Source organism: Talpa occidentalis, unplaced genomic scaffold (genome assembly GCF_014898055.3).
Source record: "Talpa occidentalis isolate TD23 unplaced genomic scaffold, MPIMG_talOcc4v2.1 talOcc4.15, whole genome shotgun sequence".
NCBI lineage: Eukaryota > Metazoa > Chordata > Mammalia > Eulipotyphla > Talpidae > Talpa > Talpa occidentalis.
In genome coordinates, this window is record NW_023601543.1 from 32,230,344 (window position 1) to 32,254,865 (window position 24,522).

Genomic DNA, 24,522 nt, shown 5'->3' on the forward strand with positions numbered 1-24,522 from the left:
ACAGTGACAGAAAAGGGGGCCTGGGTGCATTTTATCAGGAGGTGGAGCTCCTCCAAATGTTCAGGATGGCTCATGCACAGTGGCAGGTCATGAGTCTACCTAAGGATTTTAAGTCATGATACAGATGATGAGCGTTTTGTTTTGTTTTTGTTTTTTTTTTGATATTTAGCAAAGATGAAGCAGGCATGAAATTATTTAGCTGCCTTCTCTTTTAATCATCTTCCAGTATGCTAATTATTTATGACATTTTTGCCCTTTTATGTTCTTGATAACTGTGTGCACTGATGGGATAAATTTGTAAAACAACTGCCCAAATAATTCTGAATTTAAGAAGGATATGGATGAGAAGACACAATTAACTTGTGGAAGTTATTGATCGCAAAGTCAGACTACAGAAGCAGAGGAGTTGAGATGTAACCTGGTAGACTTAGTGTGCACAGAACACACTCTGAGATGGGGCTGAAGGAAGGAGACTCTAGATTTCCAATTACTGCTCTGATGCTGTCTCTAGGGTCATAAAAAAACTAGCCCTAAATGGTCATGGTGCAACAGATCAGAGTGAATTAGGTTCAGTCCATTGAAGTAGCCGAGAAAAAAAGCTTTAATGTACATGGCAGATCTTTTCTAATGAAACCTACTTCAGAGTGGAAAACACAGCCTTCTGAAGCAGGTGTAAAAGCTAGGACTTTATTCAGAAGACAGACCAACTATCCCCAGGTAAAGCAAAGAAATCAAATGAATTTTCGTATTTTCTTCGTCCCGGTGGTGGTGATGATAAGGCCGCCTCTCTCTTTTCTCCCTTACATCTCTCTCTGCCTCCATTAGTTCTCTGTTTATGAATTGTTTGTCCCCTTACAATTCAGGTCTAGTCTTTGTGAAAGTAGATCTGAATTCCAAATCCTGGCTACATAGAAACCCATGCTGGTTGAAGCATGTGCAATACAACTTTTCCCTCCTATGACTCGTGAAACAGAACATTATGTTTTTTACTTCATTTCCCACCTCTAACAAGGATACTCTGTCCACTGGTCATTTTAAGGTAAAGGAGCAGGAGAATGTTACTGCACAAGGACCTACAAAGGCTAGATTCACACCCCAAGATGTGACTCCCATTATTTTACACCCACTTTTTTTAAGGTCTTCACGTATTCTTTTTGATCACAGTCACTAATTTGCATTCTTATCTTATTCTTTCTATGAGACAATAAGTTCCTGGAAGATAAGGACTCCCCTTTACTCATCTGTCATAATCCCTACACAGACATTTTTGGCCTTAATAAGCTCTTGACAAAAGTCAGTTGAATTGAGGAAATGCTTTTATCCTTCCCCAAGTGTCTGTCCTAGCCCAGTTCTGAAAGTGGTTTTGGTGGTGAACCATTTCTCTAAAGCAGTAGTTCTTAATTTTGAATGTGAGTCAGAATCACATGTAAAGCAGGTTATAACACATATTATGAAATGGCATAGGCTTGTGAGTTTTATAAGTACTCTAGAATTTGACTAGTGGTGCACATGCACATCTATAGGAATATCTTGTTCCTGGTCTCTTAAATATGTTGATATATATTTGATTATTGGCTTTGCATACTCCCATCTGTATGATATTGAGCAAATGATGATTTCTTGTGGTTCAGTTTCAACATCCATAGCTTGATCTTTGAAGGCTTTTTTTGATTAGCTCAGGGCAAAAAGCAAAAGCACTATAGAACTGCAAAGGTATACAGTGAACCTGATTTTTGTTTGTTTGAATGACTTACCATTGTTTTACGTTCTTGTTAATTTTTTGACAGTATAGGATTTCCTCCCTAAGGTATGGTCTCTGTAGCTCTCCCACCAGCAAAACATCCATAGTCTTTCAACATAGCCCCTTGCACTTTCCCCTCCACCTATTCTCACCTGTTTCCCTCTTCCTGGATGCCTCAGATCTGTGGTCAGTTTTCAAGGGTTGGTTTTAAAGTTTGTCTCCTCTACATTCCACATATAAATGAAATCATCCAAACCTTATGTTTTTATGCAAACACTGAACACTTTTTTTCAAGCCGCAGTTAGCTCAACTCTTTCAATGCTATGGTCTCACTCATAGCAGGAATCTAGAAAACTTAAATAAGGGACCAGGAAAATGAATAACTATAAGAAAGTGAAAATCAAAATCAACAAAAAACTATGAACCAGAGACACTTTTTGGGGGGTGAGGGGCGGGAGGGGAGGGATTGGGGTCAGAATGGGGGGGTTTGCAATTTTATGGGGAATATGAAAATAAAATTTATTATTAAAAATAAATAAATAAAAATAAATACTTAAGCAAAAAATAATTCTATATTGAAATAGCTATCTCAAGCATATGCATAAGTCCATGTTCCATAATTATGTACCATATTGCAAATTGGTGGGGGAAAGGTGGGAATTAGGAAGTGGGGAAAGTTTTCAAGTTGAAATAAAACAGTCATTATACACATGGTCCAGCTAAGCAGTAACTTTTCTGACCAAGGTCCTTCACAGCCTCTCGAACCTGGAGGGTTGATTGGAGTTTCCTTAGCCTTGAAAATTCTTGAAACTTCCCTATATAACTTCCTTTCTGAAACCCAACACGTTGTGCATGATAGTCACACTTCACTATTTAAACTAACAAGCCAAGGATTGGGGTGAGAATTTGGTCAAATTTAGTCTTGTTATATGAAAAATAAGTTAATGGGTTAAAAAGTTAAGTCGGGGGCCTCCCCGGTGGCGCAGCGGTTGAGCGCTGGGTTGCGAAGCTGCCCGCGGCCTCTGCGGCGCCGGTTCGATCCTCGGCTGCTCCCCGGCCACCAGAGGAGGGTCCCACATGGCGCGCAGACCTCTCCTGCCGCCCGCTGCTCCCCTCAGCAGTGTACTTCGGTCCTTCTGCCTGCTCTGCTCCCGGCTCTGGCTCTGGTGAATTCTCTCACCCTCCCGCGCTTCTGACTGTACCCAGTGCATGTATAAACAAAACAAACAAACAAACCAGCAAACAAATAAATAAAGCATGCCTCTATAAAAAAAAAAAAAAAAAAAAAAAAAAAAAAAAATAAAAAGTTAAGTCGGGGGTGGGACTTACTTACCAGAGGGCACGTGGCACCTAACTAGCTGAGCTAGGAGAGGAAACTTCCTTGATTCTGGCTATGTTTCATTAGCTTGCAAAACAGTCCTCTCCTCCTTAACTTCTCCCCCAGACCTATGGTTTCCGGAAGCAAGAGACACCCCCACACACAGTCCTTTTGGAGCTGGCGGGGAGAGGAAGGATTAGGGTCAAAATAAGGGGGGGGGTGCAATTGTATGGGGAATATAACCAAAATGAAAATGCATACATTGTGCAAAAATGAAAAATGATGTAAGAATTCTATAAAATAAAATATTTTTAAAAATTAAGTCAGGATAAAAGACCAGGATGGACTAATGTAGTGTGGAAACATTTTGTTAAATAGGCATACTCCTCCCAAATTTAGAAACGGACCAATTCAGAGGTCCTCCCCTCACTGGTAACTTGGACAGTACAGTGAAAAAGTGGACTAAGAATAAAAAGATCAACACGAGGGCACTTAGAATTCAGCACTCTCTGGATCAACGTGATCTCTGAGGTTTATAATTGGTTTGTAACGAAGAACATGGCAGATACTCAACTGGAAGAATCAAACAAAAACCTAATCTCCCTTTCAAATTTATAGTGTTGACCCATCACGATTCAGCTTCTAGGATCAGTCTTTTAAAATGATTCTTTATAAAATGAGTGTTTAATAGCCTATTTGTCTTGTGTGTAGTATTCATTTACAAGAAAAATCTTCAAAACATATTTCTGTGATTTTGAAACCCTCTCAGTTCTTCATTTCTAAGGTTATATGAGCACCGTGAGGTGAAACAAGTAAAAACTAGTGTTCCTCTTTCCTAAATGATTATTTTTAATTTTTTCCCCCTGGGGAAGAAGGGATAATAACTTTGGATAGTTCTTCACCTGTGGGGGAATGGGGGACAGGGCTTGAGATGAAGTCCTAGATATTGAGGGTCTTCAAACCTACAGTGAAGGGAATGACCCAAAGCCTCCTAATGGGAAATCCCTATCACCCAGGGATGTGTTCCTGCTTGCCTTTCCTGACCTCTTGGTTTCCATGGCACCCTATACCTGTCTTCAGTATCACTATTGGGGGAGTGGTTACCCTTTGTGTGCTGGTTTTGGACTCTACCACTTAGATTGAGTAGTAGGGGTGTGCCCCACCTAGGTCTCCATCCTATCTATGGTCCCATCCCACCCTTTTCTGCTGATCTCCCCTCTTGCCCTGTCCACAATGGTACATCCCAGGGCTATATAAGGGAGGTGCAGGGGCTTCACCACCAGATGCAGCTGTGAGACAGCCAGTTTAAAGACACAGGGTAAGTAAGGTGCCAGCTCCAAAAGGACTGTGTGTGGGGGTGTCTCTTGCTTCCGGAAACCATAGGTCTGGGGGAGAAGTTAAGGAGGAGAGGACTGTTTTGCAAGCTAATGAAACATAGCCAGAATCAAGGAAGTTTCCTCTCCTAGCTCAGCTAGTTAGGTGCCACGTGCCCTCTGGTAAGTAATTGCCCATCCTCTAGACCTTGATTTCTCTTCTGTTTGCCCAATGCTAAACTTCCTTGATTTCAGGAAAGGCAGCCCCACTGCTCCCAAGTTCTTCTTCCCAAAAGGCTGTTTGGGAACTATAGCTGTTCTATGGAGATGCCCTTGATACCCTTGTCCCTAACCTCCTCAACTGGCAGCAGCAGGTTTAGTGGTCAGAGCACACGAAGGCAGTTGGAGAACCCCCTCTCCCCACATCCCTTGGTCAGAGTCAGATCTTACATCAATAGCAGCTTGACTTTTCTTCTCAATTCCAGATAACATCAAGATGCCCAAGACTAAGGAAAGCATGCTCCAGAATAATCCCAATGAAGCAGAAGGTGAGGCCAACAAGCCTACAACACCAGGGCAGAGCCAAGAAGACAACTTCTGTTTAGATGACCACTGTCATGGTAGGTCTAGAATTTCACCATCATTTCCTTGGGTAATGCTTGGTAACAGTGAGGTTAGAGGAACAGCTTGTAGCTTAAGTGCCTTTTAAAGAGCACAGAAGGCTCTTGACTTGCTTAACATTTTTCTTTTCTTTATCCTTCCATTACTCCTCTTGGATCATTTTCCCCTTTTTTGCCTTCTAATCTTTACATGTATATGACCTAGGCATTAAATTAAAAGACATTTTGACTCTAGAGAAAGAGTCCCACAAAGCATAATTACTTGTCTTTGACAAGACTTGGCAATATTTGAGTTCAAAGCCTGGGATTATAAGTTGCATTATTGTATTTTTATTTTGTAGATTGTAAATGGCAGATAAAAGATAGATTTGAAAGAATCCAAATAATCTAGTGCTGGAATTGTGTTTTGTCCTTTTCCAGGGGCATGTTGTTGACCTAAGGATTATCACAGCTCCAGAGTAAAATTCTTAAGATCTGTAATAACAGTGTTTTTGTATACACAGGAACATGAGGTACCGGTTCCTCCCATAGCTTATGGTAGGCAATTGAAGTTTTGGTTTGACTAGCCCAACCTCATAGGAATTCAAATTGAAGTTCTCTTATAATAATCTCCAGTGAATTTAACCAAACATTAGTCTAAAGATCTGTTAACAAATGTAATGACTAGATCTGAAGTTTTGAAGACAAAAATGGGAAAAATAGTTGGAAGACATGATACTATTAAGTTAAATGGTATGTTTCTTTGGTGGCCCCTTAAGGTCACTGCTAGAAAACATTATGTTACAATTCTTAGTTCATAATGTATTTCAAATACTTAATTTAATGACTTGATTAGATAGCATATTTTGATATATAAAACTTTAGTTAGGGTAATAAGATGGATTGTTGGTACTAACTTGTTGAAAGATTTTTTTTTTAATTAACAGTAAATGTATATAGATCACCTCCTTGTAAGCTTTAAGATTCTTATATGTGAGTGCTGTTGTATCTTGGGGACAGATAGTTCTTTCTAAATAAGTTAGGGAACTATATTGAAAGTGAGTGATGAGTTTTATTGCACGTTTTAGTTTATATATCAAGTATACCAAGTAATGATTGTAATTACTATATGTGTATTGTAATTACTGTGTACCGATGTTATAAGTAGTCTGTATAATGAACTTAAAACAGTGATTCTCAAACTTCAATGCTAGTATGTGACAAGTACTATTAACATTCTTACCAATATTAAATGAAATGAAACAGAGATGTTGTAATGAGGTTTTTAAAAATAAAATTAAGTTGATTCAACTCAAAGGATTAATCTTAATTCTGACGCTTCTGCCTTTTGGGATGATAAAATATACTTTTTTGTGTAATTATTTGGATGAGGATAAAGTGAGTTTTATGTTTATTGTATAATGTTCATATATGGAAAAATAAAAACTGACAAATTATGGTCAGTCACTCATTTAAAAAAATTCTATTGGTATGTAGAGTCTTCAGATTCGGGAACCATGGTTCAACCTTAAAGCCATCTAGTAAGATTTGTGGTGCTATCTGAAAGGAGACTCTCATCTTGTGCTCCTTCCTCTCTCATCAGATATAGGAAAAGGATAGTGGAAACAGTGCTTTTTGGGTAAACATTTCTTTATAAACCACAAACGTCACTGTTTATTTCCTCCATTTATTTGTTGTTTTAACCCTTCAAGTGAAAGGTCTTGAAATCAGTCTTACTTTTTGTTTTTCATAACCTTTTCTCTGTCCCATGCCTGACTTCTCTGAGAGTTTCTATTGCTATTAAAGGGTAAAGAGTTCAGAAAACCTCAAATACTAGAATGAGTGAGCCAGTGTAAGATTCTTTTGATGAATCTAAATTTGGGGTCCTTACTTGGCTTAGTGAATTTTTGAATAAAATAGAAATTCTACTTGTGTGGGTTCCCTGTTAATAGTTGCGGTCTTTTTCCAGAGAGCCAATCTGAAGTACTTCTCATCACAAATCTGATAGAGACAGTTAACGAAGTTTCAAAGCTTAGCATTGCTCATGAAATTGTGGTAAATCAAGATTTTTGTATGGAAGAGAGTGTTTTACCATCCAACAGGTACAGATTCTTCTATTTGTCCATTTTACTCTTCGTGGCATAGGTACATAGCACAAATGACGTTGGATCAGGTTTTTGAAGTATTTTCATAATTCAAATAAAGTTTGAATATGTCTTAAGTGGTGCCAACAAATAAAGCAGAAGTGCAATTATGTAATTATTAGTTTCCCACTCCTTAGCTAACAATGAAAGAGAGTGATTTCAGATCTTTTCAGTCTTGGAGGAAGTAGATACTAGCAGTTACTATTTCAGTAGTCTACAATTAAACAGAAGCAGATGAAAAGATTTCTTTTCTAATGGTGATACTGCCAAGTCTTTATGGAATAAAAGATTTCAGGAAACATTTCTACTTCATAATCAGAACCATAGAGATTCTGTGAACCAAGATCAGAACATCATTGATAAATTATGAACCTCTAAAATCAGACTTTATTCTTGTTTTATTAATTATACTGATTTTGTAATACATAAATAAGAGCTATTCAATAAGTAGAAATTGAATTCTTCTAATGTTTTCATAAGTTACATGGGTAAATTTGTTAGAACTTACATTGTATGGCATTCTAGTTTCCTACTCTACATGCTTCTATTACTTTGCCTCTTTAGGGACTCTGCTACTAAATCACCTTGCTCAGTGTTTCTCTTGAACTTCCCACTCCTTAGTTGGCCCTTGCTTGTTGCCAACAGGTACTCATGCCAGACACAACATCCCAAAGAACATTTTCACCAAACAGGTCTACTGGCATCTTCTTCACAGCCTTCACTGTCCCTGGAACTCTAGTTAGATTTATTTTTCTGTTGGCAGTGGTACAGAGAAGTGAAATTAAGAGAGTGAAGGTTTGTTTAAAGTGGCTGGGCTCATGGTGGTGATAAAGAGTGGATAAATAAAGCAGAGGGAATAATACTATTTAGAACTTGATTTTCATTGTTACTAACATCTTTACTGTAGTATTGTAATGCAAAATGTATACTAGAAAGGAGATTGAAATAGAATGTGGAGTGTGGAGTTATCTATTCGTTATAGATAATTGATGACTGGTTTTACCTTTGGGGTTATAAAATGATATCAATTATGATTGTAGCTTTCAGATATTTATTGAACAAACATTGAGTACTTAGGTGGGAGGCAGAATGTTGAATGTTGGAGACATACAGATGAATAAGACGCTGACTTTTCCATCAAGAAGATTCTGCAGGGGAGACAGTCAAATAGTAGATAGCTGTTGTGTGGTGATAAATTCTTTTTTTTTTTTTTTTTTTCCATTCTCATTTTATTTTTTTTTTAAATATTAAATTTTATTTTTATATTCCCCCATACAATTGCAAACGCCCCATTCTGACCCCAATCCTTCCCCTCCCGCCCCCCACCCCCCAAAAAGTGTCTCTGGTTCATAGTTTTTTGTTGATTTTGATTTTCACTTTCTTATATTCATTTTCCTGGTCCCTTATTTAAGTTTTCTAGATTCCTGCTATGAGTGAGACCATCCGGTATTTTTCTTTTTCTTTTTGGCTTATTTCGCTGAGCATGATCCCTTCCAGTGCCATCCATGTTGCTGCAAATTGCATGTGTTTATCTTTTTTGAATGCTGAGTAATATTCCATGGTATATATGTACCACATCTTCTTGATCCAGTCATCTATTTTTGGGCATTTGGGTTGTTTCCAAAGCTTAGCTATTGTAAACAGTGCTGCTATAAACATAGGAGTGCAGGTGCTCTTTGGAATTGATGTTTCTGTGTCCTTTGGGTAAATACCTAGGAGTGGAATTGCTGGATCATATGGAAGCTCTATGTTTAGTAGGTCCAGAAATCTCCACACAGCTCTCCATAGTGGTTGGACCAGTTTGCACTCCCACCAACAGTGCACAAGAGTTCCTTTTTCTCCACATCCTCGCCAACATTTGTTGTTGCTAGTTTTTTTAATATGTGCCATTCTCACTGGTGTGAGATGGTATCTCATGGTAGTTTTGATTTGCATTTCCCTGATTACAAGTGATGTTGAACATTTTTTCATATGTCTGTTGGCCATTTGCATTTCCTCTTCAGAGAAGTTTCTTTTTAGCTCTTCTGCCCATTTTTTGACTGGATTATTTTCTTTGTTGTTGCTGAGTCTCATCAGCTCTTTGCAGATTTTTGTGATCAGTCCTTTATCATTAGTGTTGGGTGCAAAAATGTTCTCCCAGTTGGTGGGGTTTCTCTTTGTTTTTGTTATTGTCTCTTTTGCTGTGCAGAAGCTCTTTAATTTGATGTAGTCCCAGCTGTTTATCTTTCTCTTCACTATCACTGCTTTGGGTGATGTGTCTGTAAAGATGTCTTTGATGTGCAAATCCCGTAGTGTTTCGCCTATATTTCCTTCTATGTATTTTATGGTTTCAGGTCTTATGTCTAGTTCTTTAATCCATTTTGAGTTGATTTTTGTGTATGGTGTGAGGTAGTGGTCAAGCTTCATTCTTTTGCATGTAGCGACCCAGTTTTCCCAGCACCATTTATTGAACAAACTTTCTTTGCTCCAATGCATAGTCTTCGCTCCTTTGTCAAAGATTAGTTGACCATAAATCTGTGGGTTTATTTCTGGATTTTCTATTCGATTCCATTGGTCTGTATGTCTGTTCTTGTTCCAATACCATGCAGTTTTGATGATTATGGCTTTGTAGTATAGTTTGAAGTCTGGGAGTGTGATGCCTCCATTTCCTTCTTTTTTTTTCAGTAGAGCTTTGGCTATTCGGGGTTTTTGGTGATTCCATATGAATTTCATCAATAATTGTTCTATTTCTTTGAAGAATGCCATTGAGATTTTGATTGGAATGGCATTGAATCTGTATATTGCTTTTGGTAGGATGGCCATTTTAATAATGTTTATTCTTCCAATCCATGAGCAGGGGATGTCTTTCCATTTCTTTGTGTCTTCTTCTATTTCTTTTAACAGTGTTTTATAGTTTCTTTGTATAGGTCCTTTACCTCTTTTGTTAGATTTATTCCCAAATATTTGATTTTTTTTGTTTCGATAATAAAAGGGGTGGTTTTTTTGATTTCTTCTTCTTCAGATTTATTGTTTGTGTATAGGAAGGCTACTGACTTTTGCGTGTTGATTTTGTATCCTGCCACTTTACTGAATTGATTGATGAGTTGAATTAGTTTTTCTGTGGAGATTTTGGGGTTCTCTATGTATATTATCATATCATCTGCAAATAGTGATAGTTTGACTTCTTCTTTCCTATTTGGATTCCTTGGATGTCTTTCTCTTGTCTTATTGCTCTGGCTAGGACTTCCAGTATTATATTGAAAAGCAGTGGTGAGAGTGGACATCCTTGTCTTGTTCCAGATCTTAATGGAATTGCTTTCAGCTTTTCACCATTGAGAATGATACTGGCTGTTGCTTGTCATAGATGGCCTTTATGATGTTGAGGTATGTTCCTTGTATCCCAAGAATTTCAAGGGCTTTTATCATGAATGGGTGTTGCACTTTGTCGAAAGCTTTCTCAGCATCTATTGATATTATCATATGGTTTTTATATTTCTTTTTGTTGATGTGTTGGATAACGTTGATTGATTTTCGGATGTTAAACCATCCTTGTGCCCCTGGAATGAATCCAACTTGGTCGTGGTGAATTATCTTATGGATACATTGTTGGATTCTGATAGCTAAAATTTTATTGAGGATTTTTGCATCAGTGTTCATTAGGGAGATTGGCCTATAGTTTTCCTTTTTTGTGTTGTCCTTATTCGGTTTTGGTATTAGTGTAATATTGGCTTCATAGAACGTGTTTGGTATTGTCCCTTCCTTCTCAATTTTTTGGAAGAGTTTGTGAAGGATAGGCACTAATTCATCTCTGAATGTTTGGTAGAATTCATTTGTAAATCCATCAGGTCCTGGGCTTTTGTTTTTGGGGAGGTTTTTAATTACCATTTCAATTTCGCTGCTTGTAATTGGTCTGTTTAGGTGTTCTATTTCTTCTTTATCTAGCTTTGGGTGATTGTAGAGTTGTAGGAATTTGTCCATCTCCTCTAGATTGTTGAACTTGTTTCCATATAACTGTTCATAGTAGTTACTGATTATTCTTTTGATTTCTGCTGTGTCCGTTGTGATTTCTCCTCTTTCATTTATGATTCTGTGTATTTGTGCTTTCTCCCTTTTTCCTTTGTGAGCCTGGCTAGGGGTTTGTCTATTTTATTATTTTTTCAAAGAACCAGCTCTTGGTTTCATTGATCTTTTGGATTGTTTTTTTAGTTTCAATTTCATTTATTTCTGCTTTGGTTTTTATTATTTCTTTTCTTCTACTGGTTCTGGGGTTTTTTTGTTGTTCTTTTTGTAGATCTTTGAGCTTCGAGATTAGGTTGTTTCTTTGAGTTCTTTCTTGTTTTTTGATGTGAGCTTCTATTGCTATATATTTTCCTCTTATTACTGCTTTTGCTGCATCCCATACATTTAGGATATTGGTGTCCTCCTTGTCATTCAATTCAAAGAATTTTTTAATTTCTTCTTTGATCTCCTCGTTAGTCCAGTGGTCTTCCAGTAGTGTGGCTTTTAATCTCCATGAGGTAGGATAGTTCCTTGCCTTCTTTTTATGATTTATTTCTAGTTTGATGCCTTCGTGGTCAGAAAAGATGGTTGGTATGATTTCAATCTTGGTGTATCTGTTGATGTTTGTCTTGTGCCCCAGTATGTGATCGATCCTGGAGAATGATCCGTGTGCGCTTGAGAAAAATGTGTACTCCGTTTTTTTTGGGTTTAGTGTTCTATAGATGTCTGTTAAGCCCAAATGCTCTAGGTCCTTATTTAGAGCTTTAGTTTCTTTACTTATTTTTTGTCTTGTTGATCTACCCATTGTTGATAGTGGTGTGTTGAAGTCTCCCACTACGTATGTGTTTCTCTGATGTCTGTTTTCAGAGAGGACAACAGTTGTCTGATATATTTTGGTGCTCCTTCGTTTGGTGAGTATATGTTAATGAGTGTTATTTCTTCTTGAAGTATTGTCCCCTTAATCATAATGTAGTGACCATTGGGGTCTCTTTTTATTTTTTTGAGTTTGAAGTCTGTTTTATCTGATATAAGTATAGCTGTTCCTGCTTTCTTTTTGGCCCATTTGCTTGTAGGATTGTTTTCCATCCTTTGACTTTGAGCCTATTTTTATCTTTTGTAGCTAAATGTGTTTCCTGGAGACAGCAAAAGGTTGGGTTTTGTTTCTTAATCCAGGCTGCAACTCTGTGTCTTTTTATTGAAGAGTTTAGTCCATTTACATTTAGAGTTAATATTGATATGTTAGCATCTGTATTTGCCATTATGTTTGCCTTTCCTTTGATTTTATTTATTTATTCTTTTAATAACTTTTTTTTTTTTTGGTCTTCTTTCGTTGTTATTCGTCCCTCTGAGGTTCTGGCTTTAGGATTCCTTGTAGTATTTTTTGGAGTGGGGGTTTAGTCGCAATGAAATTCCGGAGTTTCTCTTTGTCTGGGAAGGTCCATATTCTTTCTTCATGGAGGAAAGAGAGCTTTGCGGGATAGAGTATTCTTGGTTGGCATCTGTTTTCTTGGAGTCTGTTGACTATGTCCCTCCACTCTCTCCTTGCCCGTAGTGTTTCTTCAGAGAAGTCTGATGTCAGCCTGATTGGTTTTCCTTTGAATGTTATCTGTTTCTTCCCTCTTGTCAGCTTCATTATTTTTTCCTTGTCCTGGATTCTTGGGAGCTTTACTATTATGTGTCTTACTGTGTTTTTCCTTTCGTCGTGGAAGTTTGGTGTTCTTCTTGCTTCTTGTATATCAATTTTCAGCTCCTTCTTCGCGTTTGGGAAGTTCTCTTCAATTATATCCATGAATATTTTCTCTGTTCCTACATCTCTCTCCTCTCCTTCTGGAATTCCTATAACTCTTATATTTCCTTTCCTCATGGAGTCAGATAGTTCCCGAAGTCTTTCTTCATTCTTTTTCCTTCGTACTTCTCTTTCCTTTTCTGTTTTGGTTCTTTTTATTTCTGTGTCTTCAAGATTACTTATTCGTTCTTTCCATTTCATCTATTCTGCTTTCATTGCTTTTCCCAGAGTTCTTTAGTTCCTCCATTAATTCTTTGATCTCCTGCATTTCTTTTACTTCCCTCTTTAGGGACTCAATTTCCTTCTTCTGATCTATCACTTTTTTAATCATGGCAATTTTAAAATTCTCTTTCTGGAAGGCTCAGAAGTTCTTCCAAGTTGCTGTCGTTGCAATCTGGGGAGTGGTTTTCTTTTTGTGGTGTGCTTCTTTCCTGAGGAGTTGTTAGGTTGCGTGTGGTTCTTCTACTCCCTACTGTCTGTTTTCTAATTTGTCGTATGCGTTGGGACACTGTGTTGCTCGGACTGACTGACATCTTGGGTGAACTTCTCCGCTCCCCTCTGGCTCTTCCAGGAGCCATCTCTGTCTTCTGGGGGAGCTTTCTGCTGGTTTTAGGCAGTTTTTTACTGAAGAAATGTCCCTGTTCTCAAATGGCGAAGCGGGATGCAGTCCCTGCGCCTCCGGTTTCAGGCACACTCTTCTGCGCCCCCGGTCTGCCCCGGACGTGGGTGCCTGCTCCCTCTGTGGGCTCAGACTGCTGGTCGGAAGGGGCCTGGCGTGGAATAACTTCCTGGCTGGCCACTGGGTCCTCCAGAAACCTTCTGCCCTTTTTCAAAGCAGTCTTAAGAAATGTCCTGTTTTATAGGGTGTTAGTGACTTTTTTTTTCCTGGTCGCTAGGGTGGCGCCAGAGATCTCTCCTATTGGCCTTGGGGGGCTGTTTTTCGCCTCCCCCCACTCCGTGGGACAGGGAACAGAGCGGGAATGGTAGGGTACACCTCAACAGCTTTGGGGTGCTGTGTCTGCCTTGTGCCCCACCGTCGTGGAGAAACCACGCCCCGAATTTTCGTGCCCCGGGTCTCAGTTCAAAGCCCTCAGTTCCAGGACGCGGGCTGTAGCCCAGTTCAGTGGCGCGGGAATGGCGCCTTTTGCACAGCTCCCGTGCCTGGGCGCCTGGTTCCTGCTCACTCAGGGAGGGACCTTCATGTGTGGTGATAAATTCTCTCACACTGAGTATGTGAAGTTCTCCATTCATGCTCGGCTACCTGAGGAGTGTCTAGAGAGAATGTCCTGATAATTGACTCTGGGTGTATGAATAGTTACATTTCAAGTAATCTATGGGGAAAGAGATTCTCCCTGAAAGTGGCATAGAATTGTGGAAGATAATTATATATTCATTATAAGTAAGTTATTGTTGGAACAGAGTTTAGAACAAAGAAGGTGATAAGGTAGAAGAGTTGACAGTATAGGAGCATGAAGGGTCTTAGAAGCATGTACTCTGATGGTGATGGGAGGTAAGCAAAATAACTTTAAGCATGCCATCATGATCAAATTTGTGTTGTGTCTTATAAAAATCATCAATTTTAGCAAGAATATGTGGCATTGTAGAGGTAAAAGTTTGTTGGGACAGGAAAGCCATTCAATAAACTGGTGTAAAAGTCCATGTAGGAGCTGAGGGTAGATGGGGATGGATTCCAGAGATATTTAGGAAGCAAAATTTCTGGAATTTGGTGACCAAGGAATAATAAGGATGGGAATAATAATCAAAGATGTTAAGAAAGACTCTAGTATATACCAAATAATTGATGGCAACTCACAAGTGGGATTGATGTGCTGGGGGAGGAACTTTGACTTTCTTTCATTTATGGTCCCATAACAGGGGATAGATAGTAGATAGATAGTAGATAGCTGTTGTGAGTTTTAGTTTTTAACAGAAAAGCATGCATTGCTATTGTAATTTTTTTAAAGATTTATTGATATTTATTTATGCATACAAGAACTGGGTTGTAGGCCAGAGGTGCAGGGGGTGAAAGGATACACCAGGGATAGAGAGGGGAACAGAGCAGGCAGACTGACTGAAATACACTGCTGAGGGGAGCAGTGGGTGAGACAGTAGAGTTCTGCTGTTCCATGTGGGTTAGTTAGCTGCCTGACTGGGGGATCGAACTCATGCTGCAGTGGCTGGTGATAGCTCAAAAGCATTGAGACTTTTTACTGTGCCACTAGGGAGGCCCTGCTATTGTAATTTTTTTTAAAGATTTATTTATGCACACAAGAGCTGGGGGACAGGCCAGAGATGCAGGAGGTGAGAGGATTCACCAGAGACAGAGTGGGGAACAGAACAGGCAGACTGACTGAAATACATTGCTGAGAGGAGCAGCGAGCGCGACAGGAGAGGTCTGCTCTGCCAAGTGGGTTGCTCTCTGGCTGGCAGGGGATCGAACTTGTGCTGCAGAGGCTGCAGATTGCTTCATAGTGTGGTGCTTAACCCCTTGTGCCACCAGGGAGGCCCACTATTGTGGTTTTTAAAGGGAAAAGGGCAAAACTTTCTGATTTGCACAACCAACGAACAGGTTGGAAAGGAAAGAAAATGAGCTCAGTATTTGACAGGCCGAGTTTAGGTGTATGTAAAGCTTTTGAGTGTTATCAAGTTGGAATACTCTTTCCTGGATTTAAAGACTGAAGGGACAATATCATCTAACTCACAGGTGTAAGTCTGTGGATTGAGAAACTAAGGCAGAGCCAAGGTGAGAACTCTAGTGGCTTAACTATTAATGATGATTTTTCCTCCTGTGGAAGGAGAGCTTCTCTGGAGCCATGAGGCAACCTTCAAAGATTATTTGACTAATGCCTTTGCATCTAAGAATAAATTCAATTTAATGAGCTTTGCTCAAGTCTAAGCATAATTCCATGCTTGTCAAGTTAAAGGCCTTTCATGGTCTTAAATGCCGTTTGGGATTTGGGAGATGGCTGTCCTATATCAGTTCTCAGGGTAAAGAGCTATTTGCTTATTTAATCTTCTTATAGTTTGGAAAGCAGATTCATGGAGAAAATGTACAATGCTTTTTGGGACCATCTGAAAGAGCAGCTGTCAAGTATTCCCCCTGACTTCACCTGTGCTCTTGAACTTCTAAATGTAGTTAAGGAGGTGAGTAACCAACTTCCCATTTGTGGACACGAAGTTCCTGGGTATCCCAAACCTTCGGGTTGTTGATGGCTACCAATATCCTAAGTAACATACTTCTTTTCTGAACATTGTCTACTACTTATACAGATAAAATGGAGAAGCTTCCATTTTATTTGTATGAGTTGAAGCTTGAAAGTGGAGATATACTGCTGTAACAACACGGTATATCATTCAAGTAAACAGATTATCACTGAACTCTCACAATAACTTATACTTTTGAGTCAAAGCCTATTTCAAGTGACCCTAAAGGGTTTCTTTACCTATTTCACTTTGCCCTTTTAAGTCAAACAATCTAAAGATGTCATTATCCCTTACTAGAGTGCCTTGTGATGGTCTGTTTTTAAATATTCTTTATATCCTGCACATTTTTAATCACACTTTTAGTTTCATTCATACCTTTATCTTATTCTTTCCAGAAAATGATATTTGCAGTTGGCCCCTAAATAAGAATAATATACTCCATAAAAAATTCAAAGACCTAATTTCCTGACCCCCAAAAGATACAGGCTTGGATGCCTTTGTCTTAAGGGGTTGTTCTTTGGAGAAAGTTGGGCATTCTAAACTTTTGGATTTTCCTTTCTACATAGATTCTGCTATCACTGCTATTGCCACGCCAGAATCGTCTAAGAGCAGAGATTCACGAGGCCTTGGACATGGAGCTCCTCACACAAGAAGCAGAGCACGGGGCCCTGGATATCACTCACCTGTCTGACTACATTCTCAATTTGATGACTTTGCTATGTGCACCAGTGCGAGATGAGGCCGTGCAGAATCTAGAGAACATAAGGGATCCTGTGCAGTTACTGAGGTGAGAAGCTAGATGATCTAGAGGTGAGAAGCTAGATGATCTATTCCTGAAATCTGCCTTAAAACATCATGCCAGAAAACTGAGTCAGATACTGTGTTAGCCCTTGCTTGACTAGCTCTTCTAAACTAAAGAACTGACTAATATGTCTCTTTTCCTTCCTGGATGATTGGCTTCTATTTTTCCAAGGACAGATTCTCAGCACTACTTTGATGATATTTAGATCTGTTGGGGTCCACTGTAGACATGATGTTGCTAAGAATTAGAGTGCAGCATTCTTTCTTCTAGGTATTTCAAACAGCCCTCTCCCAGATCTTCTCCTTAATTTGAGCCCTGTGAGAAGACAGGAACAAAGTTTATACCTATTTCACAGCCAGAAGAATAAAATCCCAGAAAGGTTAAGTGATTTGCCCAGTGAGTTAGATATTCGATCGCCATCAGTATTTGACAGGCCGAGTTTAGGTGTATGTAAAGCTTTTGAGTGTTATCAAGTTGGAATACTCTTTCCTGGATTTAAAGACTGAAGGGACAATATCATCTAACAACTACTCAAATATAGTTGTTAAGGCCCTGGTCATTTTCCTTCCACTGACTGCTCTTTTTCTGAGAAGATAGAATGGCTAAACCAGTAAGAGCCCTAAGACTGTTAGCTAAAAGATGAGAAGACATATATGTCCCTAGCTCTGCCAGCAACTGACTCTGTGGCCTTGGGTCTCTGGCGATTGTATCTTTATTTGTAAACTTAAGTGTGAGTTTTGTTTCTGAGATCCCTTTTAATTCTAAAATACTGTGCTTTTAAGACTCCTTGCTTGTTTCATCTCTCCACACTAGATTTCTATTCATCTCATAAATATTTGATTTCTCCCTATGACAGAGGTATCTTCCGTGTTCTGGGCCTGATGAAAATGGACATGGTCAACTATACAATCCAGAGCCTTCGACCCTACCTACAGGAAAATTCCATCCATTACGAAAGAGCTAAATTCCAGGAGCTCCTTGACAAGCAGCCTAGTATGTTTAAAATTTAAGGGCAGGAAAGGGAGATTTGACCTTGGCCTGACTGCTTAGAGTAATAGAGTATTTTCTATTTTTTAATAGAAAGTTTCTTTCTTAGGTAAGGGGTAGGGGAGAAAGGGTATTTCTCTAAGATAAACATGGGCAAAATCATTTCTTTATTGACTTAAAGTTTATCTTCAAGCACTAGTATTCAAGCCTTGAAGTCTGAAGATACATATTTTTTCCCCTTGTATTTTATAGATCTCCTTGATTGCACTGTAAAATGGCTAACCAAAGCAGCATCAGACCTCACTGCAACGTCTCTGAGTTCCTCAAACTCTCCCACCTTCAACATGACCTGTTCACTTACCAGTCAGGAAGCTCACAAATCAGAGTGCCTCACTCCCACAATGATATTATACCAGGGTTACCTAAACATCCTTCTCTGGGATTCTGAAAATGGAGAGTTCCCCGAGGTAGGAATGTGTGTTGGAGCATTACCTTTCTGTCTGTATTCAATGCTTCCTTTGTAGCCTCCCTCTCATAGTTCCGCTCTTCCCCACCTTTCCAGACACTGATGATGGACAAAATCCGGCTGCAGGAAATGGAGTCTCAGTTGCACCACTTAACCATCTTGGCCTCAGTCTTGTTAGTGGCCAGAAGTTTCTCTGGTAATGTTTTATTCAGCTCACCTGAATTTGTGGATAAACTGAAATATATAACCAAGACCCTAACAGAGGAATTTAATTCCAGGTACGCTTCATAGATCTTTCTTAGACTTGAACATATTATGTGGTGTTTTTTTGGTGGGAGGGGGACATAGACAGATCATGTATTAGTGCTTATTCTTTATCAAAGCCAACACAAAGGACCTTGGGAACCATTTGCAAAGATTGTTGATATCTTTTGATAAGTTGTATTGAGGCTTGAAATAGAGAAAAATAAAACTTCCAAAGAGCAGAGTGTGGAGGCTAGTTTGCTACAAATAATTCATGATCATGTTGCTAAAAATGAGTCATTATATACTTGACTGGGGAGCACTATATTTGTGTGTATGTTTACATAATATATATATATATATATATATATATATATATATATCTCCAGAAGTTGACCAGTTGGTCAATAATATCAATTGATCACTGCATGCAGGATACCATAACTTAAGTAAAAAGAGAAACTGGAAGTTCAGTTCTTAAATATATGTGGTATTAAATAGTGAAGTAGGAAAAACAACCATGAAGAATAGTCAAGGATATCTTAAAACAATAAGTAAAGTTTATGGGGCTAAAGAATACTGAAGAGATCCAAGTTTCAAACCAAACCCCTGGCCAATTTACCTTGTTTTCTTTGAAACGGATTATAGTACTATATGTATGAATTAGCACTTTTAGGGTAGCAACAAAGGTAGTTCAGCTGCCCACTAGGTCCTCTTATCGGTTGGGAGTTGGAATTTCTGTTGTGTGGACCTGGCTTTGCCCCTACGCCAGGGTCACTCTTTTCTATCTTTCATTGTCTAGACCTGATGAGGTTATGCTGAATGTGAGTGAAAAAGTGACTCAGGAAATCCATGACGGCCTCAAAGGCATGGGCCTCACTGTTCTGACCAACGAAAACAAAGCATCTCTTACAGGGCAACTCCAAAACATTGCCAAGAAGGACAACTGTGTTCGTAATGTCATTGGTAAGAATCTTCATGGTGGTGGTGGGAAGGTTCAAGAATGTGTAAGAGGTGTAAGTCGATCCAGCCCTGTAAGTCAGTTACCAGATTATTTGAAAATGGAAACGTATGATCATTGGGAATGTTTCTTCATCCATAATGTGCAGGGCTGAAATGGATCTCTTTCAGTTTGAAGAGTGGATGTATGGTTTTAAGGTGGACCTGCAGTTAAGATATGTCACTTATATGTGTGAGAAACTAGCTCCCTAATTCTACTATGCCAGCCTGGTCATTATTTAATGACTGTCCAAAATGTACATTGGGAAACTTTGTCCATCCCATATGGGCCCTGCTCCTCCAGAACTGATGTTGACTTAGTCTGTAGGATTCCATGGTGAGATGGAAGCAGGGAATTTGGCCAGCTTGCCTCTAACTTTTGTACTGAATTTGGTACGCTGCAGTGTGTACCCTCAGAATTTCAGGTACAGTATCTAGGGTCCTCTTGCTAGGTCAAATGAACCACAGGATCTCACTTAAGGCAATGAAATCTTAAGAATAGCCAGAACTTTACTAGCTCATCATCTTTCAATAATGCATTCTTTAGGAGCCTGATAACATTCCCTCCTCCCAAACAAAAACAAATCTTACATGTTTTACTTGAATAGGTCAGTCAGTGAATATCTCCTTTAACTTAAAACCTTAGTGAAAAGAGAGTACAAGGAGATTGTGAATTTCTTCTGAAATTTCTTTGATTTTCCACTTCTCTCTCTCTCTCTCTCTCTTTTTTTTTCTTTCTTATAGATCGACGGATTCGTCTGTTTCTCAAATGCTGTTTGGTTCGTGGCATGCAGGAGTCTCTGCTAGACTTCCCCAGAAGCTTAATGCTCATTGAAGGGGAGCTGACAGAACTAGGCTGGAAGTTTGTCAATCTGATGCATCACAATCAACAGGTCTTTAGCCCTTACTATACTGACATCCTGGAAAATATCATCAATCCAGCTGAGGCATGTAAAACAGAATCGAAACCTACCCAATAGTGCTGGATCCCAGTTATGGATCCAGGAACCAAGGGAGAGGGCTTAGCATGTTCCTGGGAAGAGAACACCTGTGGCCAGTGGAGCATCCTATCCTCTTCCTCACGGCAGCCAGCAACCAGCACACAGAGCTGCAAGGTTCAAGCACACACTCACACTAGCTGGCCCAACCCCCTTCATTAAAATAAACTTTTGAGCTGTGAGAAAACCCTTTTTTCTTTTGTGTTGCAACTGAATCCAGATTCTGTGCCCTGATCCCCACTAGCTGAGAAGCCAGTGGGCCCTCAGTTTTCCTTTCATTGGAGGATCACTCTTCAACACACTGGCTTGAGAAGGCAGCATAGCATCAGGGGCAGCATTTTCTCCAATAGAAAAGTATTTTTCTTGGGGGATAAGCAAACTCTTTGCGAAATTATTCAGACTGTTAGTGAAAGTGCTTCTGGAAGTCAAATTCACTAAGTCAAATTCACTTCAAGAGGAGACATAGATCCCCATTTCCAGCACCACATTTTCCTCTAATTTTATTTATTTTAAAGATTTATTTATTTATGCATACAATAACTGGGGTACAGGCCAGCGGTGCAGGGGGTGAGAGGATTTACCAGAGACAGAGCGGGGAACAGAATAGGCAGATTGACTGAAATACACTGCTGAGGGGAGCAGCGGGCGAGACAGGAGAAGTCATCTGCACCATGTGGGTCACTTCCCTGGCCAGCTGGGGATCGAACTCATGCTGCAGAGGCTGTGGATAGCTTCATAGTGCTGTGCTTAACCCTATGCGCCACCAGGGAGGCCCTCCTCTTAATTTTAAAGGATGCAGCCAGTAGTAAGAGCTCCCACTTCCTATTCAAGTACATGGCTTGAAGCAGTATGGAAGTTGAGAAGTGGGTGAAAGGTGGTTACTAGCAGGCATTCAATTCTCTTTTGTTCCCCTCCCTCATGTGAACCTCATGGCAACCACAAAGCAAAAACCTATAGTAAATGCACAAAAGATCAAGGGAAAGTAATATGCACACACCACTAAAGGAAGTCCTAAACCACAAAGGAAGAGAGCAATGAAAGAAAAGAGGAAGAGAAGACCCACAAAACTTAGCCACTTTTTTTTTCCTGCTTGGTGGAATCTGCAGTTGATGCTCTCTTATATTTTGCAGTTCATTTGTTGTATTCTTGAGTTCCAGAATTTCTTTGTGGTACTTTTTAAAGCTTTCTATCTCCTCCTTGACCTTCATTTCCTAACTTCATTTGAGTTGTTTATATGTGTTTCTTCGTAGCTGGCCAAGTCCTTAAAACAACTATTTTGAATTCTTAGCCAGGCAGTTCTTTGCTTTCATTTCTATGAGGTCAGCTACTGGAAAATAACCTTGTTTCATTTATGCTTTTGAGAGTTACCTTGTCCCCCCAAGGCTCATGTTGCTGTCTTCACATTTGAGGAAACAATCACTTCCTCCAGACTTTATTGATTTTCTCCAACACAGAGAGGCCTTCCCAGGTTAGCCAAGCTGGGGGTCCTGGGCGTCTCAGAGACCTTTTCTATGGGCCAACCTGCTGCACTCCTCTATTTTCTCATCGAAGGAAGTGTTAGGATTGTGTGCCTTCTTTCTTTTGCATAAAGCCAGAACACAGCCTGAGAGCCTCAAGTCCTAGGGCAGTACCCTGAGGCAGTCAAGACCATGCCTTCTCCCAATTCAGCAGGGTTGAGCCGGCTCTCTATAGGTGCTCAGGCATGATCTCCAGAGGCTCCAGTGCATGATCTACAGGGGCATACCTGGGGCATCAGCTGGGGGTGGGGTGGGGAGAAGGGGCATGCAGAGTACTGGGGCGGGTCATGGGCTAGTGTGGTTTCCAGAGCCTTGCATTCTCTGTGGTTTGCAAGTGAACCTCTTGGTAGAGTCCATAAAGGGGTTAGTAGAAATTGGGGCCCTTTGTTGAATTTCAAGTTCCATTTGCTGTGAGACCTTGCAAGATTCCCCTGCTCTTTGCTGTCTGCAGACAATTCAGCCGTGCCACTCTTCTCCGTGTTCTTGGTGTGACAAGAAGGAAGTGGGCCTTTGGGGAGCATCCTGCATGGAGGGGAAAGCCAGGTGCTCACTGTACACTCCCTTTCCACCATGGGAGGAATAGAAGTTTGAGGGTTCTCTCTCTTGCCACTGAGCTATGCAGTCTTGCAAGAGGGGTGACCTTGGCAAAGTGAAATTGTTCTTCATACCCTCTTCAACGTGTCTGCTCTTGGGTTTTCTTTTTATTCCAAGAGGGTAGTGGACTGAACACCTGAGCTGCCACAAAGGTCCTCCTGTCTGTGTATGATTGTCAGAGTCAGCCTTTATTTGGGGGGGCAGGGATAAGGACTGAAAACTGTTCTGGCAGCTTGTGATGTGATGTCACATTCTAGATGGATTATTTGAGCAGCAAAATGTTTGAATGCAAACGAGTCAATCTGGAATAATGTTAATTCTCTCAAGTAATTTAAAAATGGATGAGCCACAGTTATTTATTTTTAATAAATTTATTCGCATAGTTTTTTTTCTTCCCAAAAAGGTACTGGAGGGCCTCCCTGGTGGCTCAAGGGGTTAAAGCACAGCACTATGACGCTATCCACAGCCTGTGCAGCATGAGTTCGATCCCCGCCGGGCCAGGGAGCTACCCACATGGTGCAGCAGAACCTCTCCTGTCTCGCCTGCTGCTCCCCTTAGCAGTGTATTTCAGTCAGTCTGCTCTTCTGCTCCCCACTCTGTCTCTGGTGAAACCTCTCACCCCCTGCACCTCTGGCCTGTACCCCCTTTCTTGTATGCATAAATAAATAAATCTTTAAAAAAAGGTACTGGAGAATCATGCCCTCATAATTGACACAGCTCAAAGTGTGGAATCCCGGCCTTCTCACTCCCATCCATCCTTTGCCTGGAAGAAGTTTGCACTATGGATGTAATTTTCCATGTATATGCTTTGGAAAGTCCCCAAGGAGTCAGCCTCTTGCCTACATCAGAAATTTAAATTGTGAGGGGACTACCTTCAGCACTTTGCCATGGAGCAGAATCTGCAACTGCTTCTCTTTCCCAAATTGCTTAACACTGGTAATAAAGTTACTTCAAGATAGTTAATTTCACAAAGGAACAACAAAAAGCATGTTTTGAATATGATTTCCATAACGATACAGACCCATCTGACGATATCTCCTTTTACTGTTGCTAGGTGAGTCAATCTTGCCTTCTGAAAGTAAACTCCCATGGGACATCTAGATTAGTTTTCCACATTTGCATTTGAACCCAAAGCATTTAACTTAACATCACAGCTATCCTGTTACGCCCATTTTCCACTTCTGTGTTAGATAAGCCACTCTTCCCAAGCCACTAACATTCATCCCAAGATGCCAAACAGAACAGAAAATCAGAAAAGAGAAAAAGTTCTTCTCATTACGTAATGAGGTCACATGCAAGGGAAATGCCTTAGCATCCTGCCACACCTAAATAAGCACAGCGCCTGATAAACGTCCTTCCTAGCCGGGACCTGAGACGTCCATCATGCGCCAGAGTCACCTCCTGCTACAAGGTATTCTAGACAGTGCTCACCGCTTCCCATGGAAGTAAGCAAATGACTTTTAAGAGGACCTGAGAAACTTCTGATAATCATCTCACAGAAAGATTGATTTAAGTATCAGGTCTGATGGAGCTGAACCTGAGTTAAAGAAAGCCATTGTTAGCATCCCTAGATTTGCCTTTTGGTGAAAGAAGCTGAACACAGGTGGGCTAGATGAAGTTCTCGGGCATCTTTGGCTGTTCATGTCTATTACTACGTAATCTTGGGAACCGGGTGTGGGACTGGTATCAGGTCTTCATGTCAGGTTCCATCCTGTATAGTGGATGCGCCCTCTACCCAAATGAATGTTCCTCAATAGTCTCCCTTGCAAACAAGTATATGCCTCCAATTTTGTATCCTGAATTGACATGTGTCCAAAATAATTCTCCCAAATT

The 24,522-nt window shown here is 40.0% G+C and overlaps 1 protein-coding gene across 2 annotated transcripts; it reads left to right on the forward strand.

Moving 5' to 3' along the window:
- Nucleotides 1–4,319: 4,319 nt before the first annotated feature.
- LOC119246615 (T-complex protein 11 X-linked protein 2-like) lies at nucleotides 4,320–20,760 on the forward strand. Of its 2 annotated transcripts, XM_037512976.2 has the most exons (10): nucleotides 4,320–4,377; nucleotides 4,858–4,992; nucleotides 6,941–7,073; nucleotides 15,903–16,023; nucleotides 16,650–16,870; nucleotides 17,742–17,878; nucleotides 18,125–18,339; nucleotides 18,435–18,616; nucleotides 19,384–19,547; nucleotides 20,325–20,760. In XM_037512976.2, the coding sequence occupies exons 2-10, from the start codon at nucleotides 4,869–4,871 to the stop codon at nucleotides 20,558–20,560; spliced, it is 1,533 nt and encodes a 510-aa protein (XP_037368873.1). In that variant the 5' UTR covers nucleotides 4,320–4,377; nucleotides 4,858–4,868; the 3' UTR covers nucleotides 20,561–20,760. The 2 variants fall into 2 exon arrangements, with proteins under 2 accessions (XP_037368873.1, XP_037368874.1); XM_037512977.2 differs by lacking the exons at nucleotides 4,320–4,377; nucleotides 6,941–7,073 and having other exon boundaries at nucleotides 4,954–4,992.
- The last annotated feature ends 3,762 nt before the right edge of the window (nucleotides 20,761–24,522 follow it).